Source organism: Oncorhynchus masou, chromosome 29 (assembly GCF_036934945.1).
Source record: "Oncorhynchus masou masou isolate Uvic2021 chromosome 29, UVic_Omas_1.1, whole genome shotgun sequence".
Taxonomy (NCBI): Eukaryota; Metazoa; Chordata; class Actinopteri; order Salmoniformes; family Salmonidae; genus Oncorhynchus; species Oncorhynchus masou.
The window spans coordinates 11,345,463-11,359,441 of record NC_088240.1 but is presented as its reverse complement, the minus strand read 5'-3'; the positions used below and the strand labels follow the sequence as shown (position 1 = coordinate 11,359,441).

Sequence of the window (13,979 nt, the reverse complement as noted above, 5' to 3'; positions counted from 1 at the left end):
TCGTTGTCCAGAAGCCAAAGGCACAATCCTAGTCGTATCAGCAACCCATCCTAGTTGTTACATCATCAGAACCACTCGTTCTAAGTTTCTAACTGTTCAGATATGGAACCACTATCAGCTGTTCAGAAGGGTGTTTACCGCAAATTACATTTTGGCAAATGTTTAACGTTTTCTTGGCTGCTTCATTACACGTGTTGCATGTTCTGTTAAGATGCATTATCATATTGTAAATGTGATTTGTGTCATTCCGAGCACTATGGGTGGACACCGTAATGGGCTTATGCACCCAATGCATATGGTCCAGTAGAATTTCTCAAATGGACAATAAATTAAAATCTTCCCGGTCGCATTGTCTGGCGTCACCTTTCCCAAATGGGAACTCTGTCCCTAATTAGCGGTAGCGTAATGAATGGAAGCCTGTGGGTATCTGCTAGAATGCCTGTCAATGCTAGCAGATACCATAGACTTTCAGTCATTCCGCTAACACTAGACACTGAGGCATGCAAATTGTGGGGATGACTCTGGGGAAGTAACTAAAGGGCCTCGTTGCCACAATCCCAAAGTATCCATTTAACCCCTAAACCCTAACCCCTAAACCTAACCCCTAAACCCTAACCCCTAAACCTAACCCCTAAACCTAAAATAGCCTTTTTCCTTGTGGGGGCTGGCGAAATGTCCCCTCTTGTCTGAATTTCCCTTGTTTTACTCTCCTTGTGAGGACTTCTGGTCCCCACAAGGATAGTAGCAGCAAAACAAAACACATGTACCTCTCCTCACACACTCACTCTCGCCCTATTTCCAGGTGGAGGTGTTTGCCCTACTGTTTGTAACCAGTGAGAGTAACAGCAGGAAGACGTACGTGGTGCACTGTCAGGACTGTGCCCGTAGGGGGAGCTCTAACCTGGACAACTTTGTGGTGCTGGAGCAGTACAAGATGGACGACCTCACACAGGTCTACGACCAGTTCACACTCGTAAGTCAACAAGGACACGAGTGACTATATGATGACTAGTAGGTTAACACTAGACCAGCAAAAGCAGCCATTTTGACAGCTCGTGAATTTAAAACAATTTATTACTCTGCAATGCCCCCGTCTTTGACTTTTTCTATAATCCACACTGTCATTGTTAGAATCTTAATGTCACAAACAGAACTGCAGTTCTAACCAGCATGCCATTTTATGAATGGTTTTCCTCCTCCTTCCTGACAGTAGGGCATGCTCTTGCTCCTTCTCACAACAGTGGAAGGTACGGTGCCCAGTTGGTACCCTGGGCTCCTGAGTGGCGCAGTGGTCTAAGGCACTGCATCTCTGTGCTAGAGGCGTCACTACAGACCCTGATTTGATTCCAGGCTCTATCACAACCTGCCGTGATTGGGAGTCCCAAAGGGCGAACCTAAATTGTACCGAAACTAATTTCACACATATAACAGATTAAATAAATGAAGAAAAAAGTATGATGGATGAGAACGGGGGAGAATGGATGAGCGAGGAGACACAAACAATGCATTATTGTGTAATCACCAATTGTGACCGACCGTCTCGATTCGTTCAGTCTTATGTAGCAAAATTTGAAATTGTGTTTTTTACAATCGATAAAAGTTCAGACTCGGAGCTCTAAAATTATATTTCATACACTACAGTTGAGGAACAATGGGAAAGTAATTCTGCTTTGAAAGTTGATACATTTGTTAAATCACTTTTGAGAAAAATGGCCTTTGAATGTTTTGGCACTACTACTGGAGAGCTCATCTTTGTCTACAACCATTCAGTGTCGTTCCCACCATCTTAAGCTTTAACCCCACCCATCTCTTTAAGAATTCACATGTGAGGCTGTGTACTAAACAACCAAAGATTAAAAGACTAAAGGTTGATTTATACTACGGGTGTGTTTGTAAATTTCATCTGGAGTGCCAGAGTGTTTTCTGGGAGTTTGTAAAACTGAGTGTTCTAACAGAGCTGAGTAGGCTGTTTTTATGTTATCCAGAGCTTTGGTGACTGCAACTGTGCTGTTGGCAACAATTTAATTATGCTTTTTTGCCAACGTTCACTGACACAGGCCATATTCAACGGGTGTTGAGCGTTCGTAAATGTGCCATTTATTCTGTGCTCTAGCTAGCTAGCTAGCTAGGTAAACAATGAACCATAATCCCAACTCAAAACATTACTAACCTGAATGTATCTGCAGGTAGCTAACCAACCAGGTTCAATGTTAGCTAGCTAACATTAGGCTATAATTAGCAATGCAAATGGCTTTAAATATGTAATCCGGAGACGGGTGATTTATACAACAGCCTGCTGTGTGTTCACTTTTCGTTTGCATATTTGCAATCAAACAGGCAGAATTTTCTGCATTTCCTTAGCTGTCATACTTTAATTCCACTGATTTCAAAACTTGGTTCACCAGACAGTGGAGAGCAACACTTATGTAGTTCTACTTTGTGATATCTTTTTTTTAAAGCCCCATTAGAAAGGATTACCTACACATACTGACCAGCTAATATTATATGCAGAAGCATGCTACATGGCAGACCAATCTGAACTCATCTCTCGGCATGTCCAGCCCACTCATTATCTCAGCCAATCGTGGCTAGCGGGAAGGTTGCTGACTTTTTACATGGCTAAACCAACAATTTTATTTGTATTTACAGAGTTTGTATGTTTGTATGCCATCTAGCGCACGGAACCCCTCGACAACATTCCGCTGAAAAGGCAGTGCGCGAAATTCAAAAATATTTTTTAGAAATATGTAACTTTCACACATTAACAAGTCCATTACAGCAAATGACAGATAAACATCTTGTTAATCTACCCATCATGTCCGATTTGAAAAATGCTTTACAGCTAAAGCACAACATATGATTATGTTAGATCACCGCCAAGTCAAAAAAACACAGCCATTTTTCCAGCCAATGATAGGAGTCACAAAAAGCAGAAATATAGATAAAATGAATCACAAACCTTTGATGATCTTCATCAGATGACACTCATAGGACATCATGTTACACAATACATGTATGTTTTGTTCGATAATGTGCATTTTTCTATCAGAAAATCTGTTTACATTGGCACCTTACATGGAGTAATGTTTTGATTCCAAAACATCCGGTGATTTTGCAGAAATACTCATAATAAACATTGATAAAAGATACTAGTGTTATTCTCAGAATTAAAGATAGACTTCTCCTTAATGCAACGGCTGTGTCAGATTTTTTTAAAACTTTACGGAAAAAGCATAATCTGAGAACGGCGCTCAGAACCCAATACAGCCAGAGGATTATCCGCGATTTTGGAATCAACAAAGTTAGAAACAACACCATAAATATTCACTTACCATTGATGATCTTCATCAGAAGGCACTCCCAGGAATCCCAGTTCGACAATAAATGACTGATTTGTTCTATAAAGTTCCATCATTTATGTTCAAATAGCCACTTGTTGTTAGCGTGTTCAGCCCTCTAATCCATCTTCATGAGGCGCAGGCACTTCATCCAGACTAAAACTGGCCTTCAGAAACATGTCAAACGATGTATGGAATCAATCGTTAGGATGTTTTTAACATTAAACATCAATAATGATCCAACCGGAGAATTCCTTTGTCTTCAGAGAAGCACTGGAACGAGAGGTAACTCTGTCAGGAGCGCGCGTCATGAGACCAAGGCTCTCTGCTCAAGTTTCAAAAGACGGTTGACATCTAGTGGAAGCCCTAGGAAGTGCAACCTCATCCATATCTTGATGTGTATTCGGTAGGCAAAGCTTTGAAAAACTACTAACCTCCAATGTCCCACTTCCTGGTTGGATTTATTTCAGGTTTTCGCCTGCCATATGAGTTTTGTTATACTCACAGACATCATTCAAACAGTTTTAGAAACTTTAGAAACTTTTTAGAAACTGTTTTCTATCCAATACTAATAATAATATGCATATATTAGCTTCTTGGACAGAGTAGGAGGCAGTTCACTCTAAGCACGCTATTCATCCAAAAGTGAAAATGCTGCCCCCTATCCCCAAAAGGATTAAGGCACATCAAAGTTCACATATTCCAGAAGGTATTTCTGCCCAAAAAAAAAACAGATTTAAAAAATAAAATCTAATTAAAGTTTAAGTTCAAATGGCTCTCCTGTGAAGTGAAGGCTCTCCTGTGACGCGCGACATACACCTAGTTTCCTGAAATGAGTCATATTTGTGATTGAAAAACAGGAAGGGCCATTCTTTTGTGTTGGTATATTCTAATTATAATCTCAATGTTATCTACACAGTATCAGTAGTTTTCGGTCTACTGACTTACATAGAGTATATAGTGAGAGTGTGCGAAATTTGCAATGGCAAGAAGACCAAGATGCTGCTACAAGATATTAATAAAAATGCCAAGAGTATACAAAGCTGTCTTCAAGACAAAGGGTGGCTACTTTGAAGAATCTAAAATCAAAAATATATTTATAAATCATTTTTGATTTCACATGTTATTTCATAGTTTTGATGTTTTCACATTGTTTTGATGTTTTCATCATCATCATCATTGTAGAAAATAGTTTAAATGAGTGGTGTCCAAATTTTTGGACTGGTACTGTATATACATACATATTTAATTCGGATAGTTTTCAAACCCCTTCCCTTTTTTTTACATTTTTTTACGTTACAACCTTATTCTAAAATGTATTTAATGTTTTCCCTCTTCAACGTACACAATACCCCATAATCACGAAGCGAAAACTGTTTTTTAGATTTTTTTTGCAAATACAATAAAAAACAGACCTTATTTACTGAAGTACTCAACCCTTTGTTATGAGACTCAAATATGAGCTTAGGTGCATCCTGTTTCCATTGATCATACTTAATGTTTCTACAACTTGATTGGAGTCCATCTGTGGTGCATTTCTTTTGATTGGACATGATTTGGAAAGGCACACACCTGTCTATATAAGATCCCACAGTTGACAGTGCATGTCAGCAAAAACCAAGCAATGAGGTCGAAGGAATTGTCTCTAGAGATCCAGGACAGGGTACCAAAACATTTCTGCAGCATTGAAGGTCCCCAAGAACAGTGGCCTCCATCATTCTTAAATGGAAGGAGTTTGTAACCACCAAGACTCTTCTTTGAGCTGGCTAAACTGAGTAATCGTGGGAGAAGGGCCTTGGTCAGGGAGGTGACCAAGAACCCGATGATCACTCTGACAGAGCTCCAGAGCTCCTCTGTAGAGATGGTTGTCCTTCTCTGATGGGAGAACCTTCCAGAAGGACAACCATCTCTGCAACACTCCACCAATCAGGCCTTTATGGTAGAGTGGCCAGACGGAAGCCACTCCTCAGGTACATGACAGCCCGCTTGGTTTACCAAAAGGCATCTAAAGGACTCTTAGACAATGAGAAACAAGATTCTCTGGTCTGATGAAATCAAGATTGATTGCCATGTGTCACATCTGGAGGAAACCTTACTACTACTGTGAAGCATGGTGGTGGTAGCATTATGCTTTGGGGATGTTTTTCAGCGGCAGGGACAGGGAGACTAATCAGGATTGAGGGAAGGATGAACACAGCAAAGTACATCGAGATCCTTGATGAAAATCAGCTCCAGAGTGCTCAGGACCTCAGACTGGAGCAAAGGTTCCCCTTCCAACAGGACAACGATCCTAAACACACAGCCAAGACAATGCAGGAGTGGCTTCGGGACAAGTCTCAATGTCCTTGAGTGACCCAGCTAGAGGCCGTACTTGAACCCAATCGAACATCTCTGGAGAAACCTGAAAATAGCTGTGCAGCGATGCTCCCCATCCAACCTTACATACCTTGAGAGGATCTGCAGAGGAGAATGGGAGAAACTCCCCAAATACAGGTGTGCCAAGCTTGTAGCATCATACACAAGGCTGTAATTGCTACCTAAGGTGCTTCAACAAAGTACTGAGTAAAGTGCCTGAATACTTATGTAAATGTGATATTTCAGTTTTTATTGTTTACTTCTTGAAACTCCCCATCCCGGATCCGGGTTTGTGACTAAAGCCTCAGGCTCATTAGCATAACGCAACGTTAACGATTTCTGAAAATCGCAAATAAAATGAAAATAATGCGTCTGCTCTCAAGCTTAGCCTTTTCTTAACAACATTCAAAATATGCTTTTGAACCATAGAAATTGACTAATTTGTGTAAGAGTATGCAAAGCTAGCATAGCATTTTGAGTAGCATGTAGCACGCAACATTTTCACAAAAACCAGATAACCAAATAAATAAAATCATTTACCTTTGAAGAGCTTCTGATGTTTTCAATGAGGAGACTCTCGGTTACATACCAAATGCGCAGTGTTTCCTGAAAGCGTCTGTGTGTAGGAGAAATCGTTCCGTTTTCTACATTGCGTCTGGCTAACGAACCGAAAATTCAGTCACCTACAACGTAAAACTTTTTCCGGATTAACTACATAATATCGACCGAAACATGGCAAACGTTGTTTGGAATCAATCCTCAAGGTGTTTTTTCACATATCTCTTCATTGACATGCAGTTCGTGGAAGCTTGCTTTCCTCTGTATCGCATGGAAAAATACTGGCAGGTGACTTTTGCGCACCAATTTCGGCGCAGGACACCGGGCGGACACCTGGTAAATGTGGTCTCTTTTGGTCAATCTTCCAATGATCTGCCCACAAATACGTCACAATGCTGCAGACACCTTGGGGAAACGAAAGAAAGGGCAGACTCACTCCTCTCGCATTCACAGCCATATAAGGAGACAATGGAAAACAGAGCCTCAAAAATCCTTGTCATTTCCTGGATGCCATCTCATCTTGGTTTTGCCTGAAGCTCACGTTCTAGGGCACGCACAGAGAATATCTTTGTATTTCTGGACACGTCAGTGTTTTCTTTCGAATGGTAGCAATTATATGCATAGTCGAGCATCTTTTTGTGACAAAATATCTTGTTTTAAAACGGGAACGTTTTTCATCCAAAAATGAAATTGCGCCCCCATAGATGTAAGAGGTTAATACATTTGCTAAGATGTCTAAACTGTTTTTGCTTTGTCATTATGGGGTTTTGTGTGTAGATACTCTGCCTGTCTTGAGCTCTCGCTAGCAAATTTGCAACATTATATCAACTCTGGGTTTCGACCATTGAGTCTGTGACAGACATATTTGTTTGCACACAGGAGAGAAGTGTTCTGCTATTTTCAATACATTTTGATAGATTCATCGCCCTGAAAGAGAAATTAAAAAATGTTGTACAAGTCCACCAAGGAGGAGTATTTAGATGAAGTAATATTGCTTTCTTCATCTAATGCTTGGTCGAGTAGTTTGCATAGAAATGCTACAAAACGTAAAAAAACAAGCTCGCTAAACTCAGCAAGGAAAAAAATTAAGTCTAAGATAATTCGTAAAAATCCAAATAATTTCACAGATCTTCATTGGAAAGGATTTAAACACTGTTTCCCATGCTTTTTCAATTAACCATAAACATGCACCTGCACCTGTGGAACGGTCGTTAAGACAAGAACAGTTTACAGACGGTAGGCAATTACCGTAATTTCCGGACTATAAGCCGCTACTTTATTCCCACGCGTTGAACCTCGCGGTTTATACAATGACGCGGCTAATTTATGGATTTTTCCCGCTTTCACAAGATTCATGCCGCCAAAAAACTGAGCACCGTCACATAATGTGACGTACATCGAGCGCGCTCAAACTTCCCATCATTCTGATTACGGTAGTCATTTTGTCACCCTCATCATGGCAAAGACACGGAGAAATGCATATGATGCAGCTTTCAAGTTGAAGGCGATCGATCTGGCTGTTGGAAAAGGAAATAGAGCTGCTGACAGCGTGGAGCATTGTCAAAAAATCCACTATCATCAACGGGTTTCGAAAGGCTGGACTGCTGCGTGTTGAAGAGGGCAGAGATCCAACATCGGATGAAGCAATTCTGAGGCTATTCAACTCCGACACCGAAGGAGATGACTTCAGTTGTTTCAGTGCACAGGAGGAGGAAGATAGTGACCAATGACTTTCTTGGTAGGCTACTGTTGTAACAAAAATTAAAGCCGTGTTTTGTTAAAGCCTATTTATTTTTGTTACAAGCCGTGTTTCGTTTAAAGGCTGTGTAAAGTTAATTTGTTTCAATGTACCGGTAGGCACCTGCGGCTTATAGACATGTGCGGCTTATTTATGTACAAAATACATAATTTTTAATAATTCAGTGGGTGCGGTTTATATTCAGGTGCGCTTAATAGTCCAGCAATTACGGTAGGTCACAGTTATGAAAACTTAGGACACTAAAGAGGCCTTTCTACTGACTCTTAAAAACACCAAAAGGAAGATGCCCAGGGTCCCTGCTCATCTGCGTGAACGTGCCTTAGGCATGCTGCAAGGAGCCATGAGGACTGCAGATGTGGCCAGGGCAATAAATTGCAATGTCCGTACAGTGCGACGCCTAAGACAGTGCTTCAGGGAGACAGGACGGACAGCTGATCGTCCTCACAGTTTCAGACACGTGTAACAACACCTGCACAGGACCAGTACATCCAAACATCACACCTGAGGGACAGGTACAGGATGGCAACAAAAACTGCCCGAGTTACACCAGGAATGCACAATCCCTCCATCAGTGCTCAGACTGTCCTCAATTGGCTGACAGAGCCTGGACTGAGACCTTGTAGGCCTGTTGTAAGGCAGGGGTGATGGTAGGATTCACGTTTATTGTCGAAGGAATGAGCGTTGCACCAAGGTCTCGATTTGGAGGTGGAGGGTCCGTCATGATCTGGAGCGGTGTGTCACAGCATCATCAGACTGAGCTTGTTGTCATTGCAGGCGATCTCAATGCTGTGCGTTACATGGAAGACATCCTCCTCCCTCATGTGGTACCCTTCCTGTAGGCTCATCCTGACATGCCCCTGCAGCATGACAATGCCACCAGCCATACTGCTTGTTCTGTGCGTGATTTCCTGCAAGACAGCAATGTCGATGTTCTGCCATGGCCAGCTAAGAGCCTCGATCTCAATCCCATTGAGCACGCGTGGGACCTGTTGGATCAGAGAGTGAGTGCCAGGGCCCCCCTGCCCCCCCCCCCCAAGAAATATCCGAGAACTTGCTGGTACCTTGGAAGAGTGGGGTAACATCTCACAGCAAGAACTGGCAAATCTGGTGCAGACCATGAGGAGGAGATACACTGCAGTACTTAATAACTTCTTTGGGACGCTACCGTCCCACCTGGCCAACATCCAGTGAAATTGCAGAACGCCAAATTCAAATGACAGAAATCGGAACGTTAAACATTCATGAAAATACAAGTATCATACATCATTTAAAAGCTTAACTTCTTGTTAATCCAGCCTCTTAGGCATGCTGCAACATCTGACAGCGCCCCACACACAAAAGCATTACATACATTTTCCAACCAAGCAGATGCGTCACGAACGTCAGAAATAGCGATAAAATAAATTGCTTACCTTTGAAGATCTTCATCTGGTTGCAATCACAAGGGTCCCAGCTACATAACGAATGGTCATTTTGTTCGATAAAGTCCTTTATATCCCAAAAAAAGTACATTTCAATGGCACGCTTGACACAGTAATCCACCGGCTTCCCTCGTTCAAAATGCATACAAAATGAATAAACTTCTTCTAAACAAGTCAAACAACTAATCAATCCTCAGGTATCCTATTATGTAAATAAATGATCAAATTTAAGACGGAGAATAACGGAGATAAATAATGAAGTACGCGCACTCACCGGAATGCGCTACAAACACTACAGCCAAAATGAGAGCCACAAAATTCTAAATAATAAATAAAAAAAACAAGCCCCCCCCCCCTGTTCAGGGACACATTATTCAATTTCTGTGGAACTTGTTCAATTTATGTTGAATCTTGTTATGTTCATACAAATATTTACACATGTTAAGTTTGCTGAAAATAAACGCAGTTGACAGTGAGAGAACGTTTCTTTTTTAGTTTAAGTTTCTGTCCCAAGGATGGAAGTTTAAACAAGTGGAAAAATAGACACTGAAACAGGATATTGACAAGCCAGATGCAGAAGGAAATGTGCATTATGCAAGGAGCCAACATTCACTTTCACTCAGCAATCATTCTTCCTTGCATAATTACTGCAGTCACTTCCACCCCTTAAAAAGCATTACCCTACACATGGTGTCAATACTTGGGCACCCCATAAAAAGCATTACCCTACATATGATGTCAGTACGTGGACACCACTTAAAAAGCATTACCCTACACATGGTGGCATTCACAGTAGTAAGCCTACACACGAGTGAGTCAAAAATCATATTAGTTATTTTTTTGAAAAAAGGTACTAGCTTGTTCATTAGTAAGTCTTCAACCAGTTTACAAGAATCTCATCTCTCTCTCTCATCCCTCTCTCTCATCCCTCTCTCTCATCCCTCTCTCGTTCTCCCTCCACAGGCTCCTCCTTTGCCATCATCCTCTTGACGGTAACATTCTGTTGTTCTGAGGACGATAAGAATCCATGCTGTACTCCCAGAACCCACCGGAAGCCCCTTTTCTGATATTCAGGAAGTGAGCCAGCAGTCCTCTTCTGCTTTCTGTAGATATTCCACAAGGCAGCTGGGTGAAAAGCTGTGTGTCTATGCAACCTGCCCAGAGTGGAGGTGAGGTGTCTCCTCCTAGAGGACTGGAGGGGGAGGGCATTACTCCTGCCTTCTCCACCAGCCGTGGTGGAAAAAGTACCCCATTGTTATACTTGAGTAGAGGTAAAGATACCTTGATAGAAAATGACTCAAGTAAAAGAGAAAGTCATCAGTAAAATACTACTTTAGTAAAAGTCGGTATGGTTTTAAACTATATGGTTTTAAATATACTTCAGTATCAAAAGTAAATATAATTGCTAAAATATACTTAATCAAAAGTAAAAGTACATGTATAAATAATTACAATTTGTTTATATTAGGCAAAGCAGATGGACACATTTTATTTATTTTTTCATTTACAGATAGCAAGGGGCACACTCCAACACTCAGATATCATTAACAAATGAAGCATTTGTGATTAGTGAGTCTGCCAGATCAGAGGCAGTAGGGATGTTCTCTTGATAAGTGTGTGAATGAGACCATTTTCCTGTCCTGCTTAGCATTTCAAGTGTAACGAGTACTTTTGGGTGTCAGGGAAAATGTATGGAGTAAAAAGTACCTTTTTTGGGGGGGGAAATGTAGTGAAATAAAAGTTGTTAAACATATAAATAGTAAAGTACAGATACCCCCCCCCCAAAAAAAACTACTTAATTGCTGTCTGGCACAATAGCTGACAAAAATGATGACTGCATTTCTTTTGTATATATATTTTCTTAAAACTGGCAACAACATCACACAAAGACTACTGACCTGATACACATTTCCCTTTTTTTAATTCTGTTTGTGGGCTGATACAAATGTGCTCTGAGTTGGTGTGTGTGTCCCCCACTTGAGTCTACGTCCTAGAATCGCTGGTCTTTTGTATGTTAGTAAATAGAAGTCGTCTTTGGGCAAGAAAATAAAATAAAAAACATTTTGTAAAGTAATATATTTTTTTTTTACTGTTTTAGTTATTTTGGAACCGTATGGTTTGGTTCTGTAGGTAAAATAGTATTCCAATGGGTGAGAAATTTAACAGCCAAGTCACCAAGGGACTTTTATGGAATAAATAAACTTATTTTTTCTAACCTTTGTTGTAAATTTACACTATTTATAAAATGTATATTTATTGCTTGAAAATATTTGTTGATCGAATGCTGTAATTTTTTTCCCACAGATGACCTGCCATTTAAAGGAGTTTTATACACAACCCTTCCTACGTTTTCTATACGAATAAAACTGCTTTAGCAAAGCATTTTTCCAGAGACTCCTTGAAATGGTTTTATTGTTTGAAGGATGTTTTAGTCATTAAACAGAAGTTGTATTTATTTACATCTGGAACTTCTCTCGTGTTTCTTCTCGAGTTTAATCTCTCCTCTGATGCACAGAGATGCTGACCGCTTCACTACCTGATACTGGCTAGCCAAGGTCAGCTGCTGACCGCTTCACTACCTGATACTGGCTAGCCAAGGTCAGCTGCTGACCGCTTCACTACCTGATAATGGCTAGCCAAGGTCAGCTGCTAACCGCTTCACTACCTGATACTGGCTAGCCATGGTCAGATGCTGACCACTTCACTACCTGATACTGGCTAGCCATGGTCAGCTGCTGACCGCTTCACTACCTGATACTGGCTAGCCATGGTCAGCTGCTGACCGCTTCACTACCTGATACTGGCTAGCCAAGGTCAGCTGCTGACCGCTTCACTACCTGATACTGGCTAGCCAAGGTCAGCTGCTGACCGCTTCACTACCTGATACTGGCTAGCCAAGGTCAGCTGCTGACCACTTCACTACCTGATACTAGCTAGTGGAGGTCAGATGCTGACCGCTTTACTACCTTGATACTGGCTAGCCATGGTCAGATGCTGACCGCTTCACTACCTGATACTGGCTAGCCAAGGTCAGCTGCTGACCGCTTCACTACCTGATACTGGCTAGCCAAGGTCAGCTGCTGACCGCTTCACTACCTGATACTGGCTAGCCATGGTCAGCTGCTGACCGTTTCACAACCTGATACTAGCTTGAGGAGGTCAGCTGCTGACCGCTTCACTACCTGATACTGGCTAGCCAAGGTCAGATGCTGACCGCTTCACTACCTTGATACTGGCTAGCCAAGGTCAGCTGCTGACCTCTTCACTACCTGATACTGGCTAGCCAAGGTCAGCTGCTGACCGCTTCACTACCTGATACTGGCTAGCCAAGGTCAGCTGCTGACCGCTTCACTACCTGATACTGGCTAGCCATGGTCAGATGCTGACCGCTTCACTACCTGATACTGGCTAGCCAAGGTCAGCTGCTGACCGTTTCACAACCTGATACTGGCTAGCCAAGGTCAGCTGCTGACCGTTTCACAACCTGATACTGGCTAGCCAAGGTCAGATGCTGACCGCTTCACTACCTTGATACTGGCTAGCCATGGTCAGATGCTGACCGCTTCACTACCTGATACTGGCTAGCCATGGTCAGCTGCTGACCGCTTCACTACCTGATACTGGCTAGCCAAGGTCAGATGCTGACCGCTTCACTACCTGATACTGGCTAGCCAAGGTCAGATGCTGACCGCTTCACTACCTGATACTGGCTAGCCAAGGTCAGATGCTGACCGCTTCACTACCTGATACTGGCTAGCCAAGGTCAGCTGCTGACCGCTTCACTACCTGATACTGGCTAGCCAAGGTCAGCTGCTGACCGCTTCACTACCTGATACTGGCTAGCCAAGGTCAGCTGCTGACCGCTTCACTACCTGATACTGGCTAGCCAAGGTCAGCTGCTGACCGCTTCACTACCTGATACTGGCTAGCCAAGGTCAGCTGCTGACCACTTCACTACCTGATACTGGCTAGCCAAGGTCAGCTGCTGACCGCTTCACTACCTGATAATGGCTAGCCAAGGTCAGATGCTGACCTCTTCACTACCTGATACTGGCTAGCCAAGGTCAGCTGCTGACCACTTCACTACCTGATACTGGCTAGCCAAGGTCAGCTGCTGACCACTTCACTACCTGATACTGGCTAGCCATGGTCAGCTGCTGACCGCTTCACTACCTGATACTGGCTAGCCAAGGTCAGCTGCTGACCGCTTCACTACCTGATACTGGCTAGCCATGGTCAGCTGCTGACCGCTTCACTACCTGATACTGGCTAGCCAAGGTCAGCTGCTGACCGCTTCACTACCGGATAGTAGCTAGCCACGGTCCAGTTGTGCAGTGGTGGGTATACCCACGTAGTTTTGTCGGCATTGAGTATACTCCTTAATCCCCACGATGCGTGTGAAAGTAGTGCAGTGGAGGTATATGCCATATAAATGAAGGCTGATGGAACAGATCAGAACGTTTTGCTTATAGTGTTGATAAACTACTTCACATTTGAAGCACAGCAATGTGCACACGTTGTAGGCCTACTCACAAATGTTTCAAAATG

General features: G+C 42.4%; 1 protein-coding gene across 9 annotated transcripts in view; it reads left to right on the top strand.

Annotated features, from left to right (window-relative positions):
- Positions 1-11,890, top strand: part of LOC135518977 (lysine-specific demethylase 6A-like) — a 114,576-nt gene extending 102,686 nt beyond the window's left edge. For 7 of the 9 annotated variants that reach the window (XM_064943977.1, XM_064943973.1, XM_064943972.1 and 4 more), the window contains 2 exons: positions 803-973; positions 10,395-11,890. In XM_064943977.1, coding sequence (XP_064800049.1) covers positions 803-973; positions 10,395-10,421 — 198 coding nt within the window. In that variant the 3' untranslated portion in view covers positions 10,422-11,890. The remainder of the gene's footprint in view (positions 1-802; positions 974-10,394) is intronic. The other 2 variants (XR_010452240.1, XR_010452239.1) reach the window with 2 other exon arrangements.
- Positions 11,891-13,979: the final 2,089 nt, after the last annotated feature.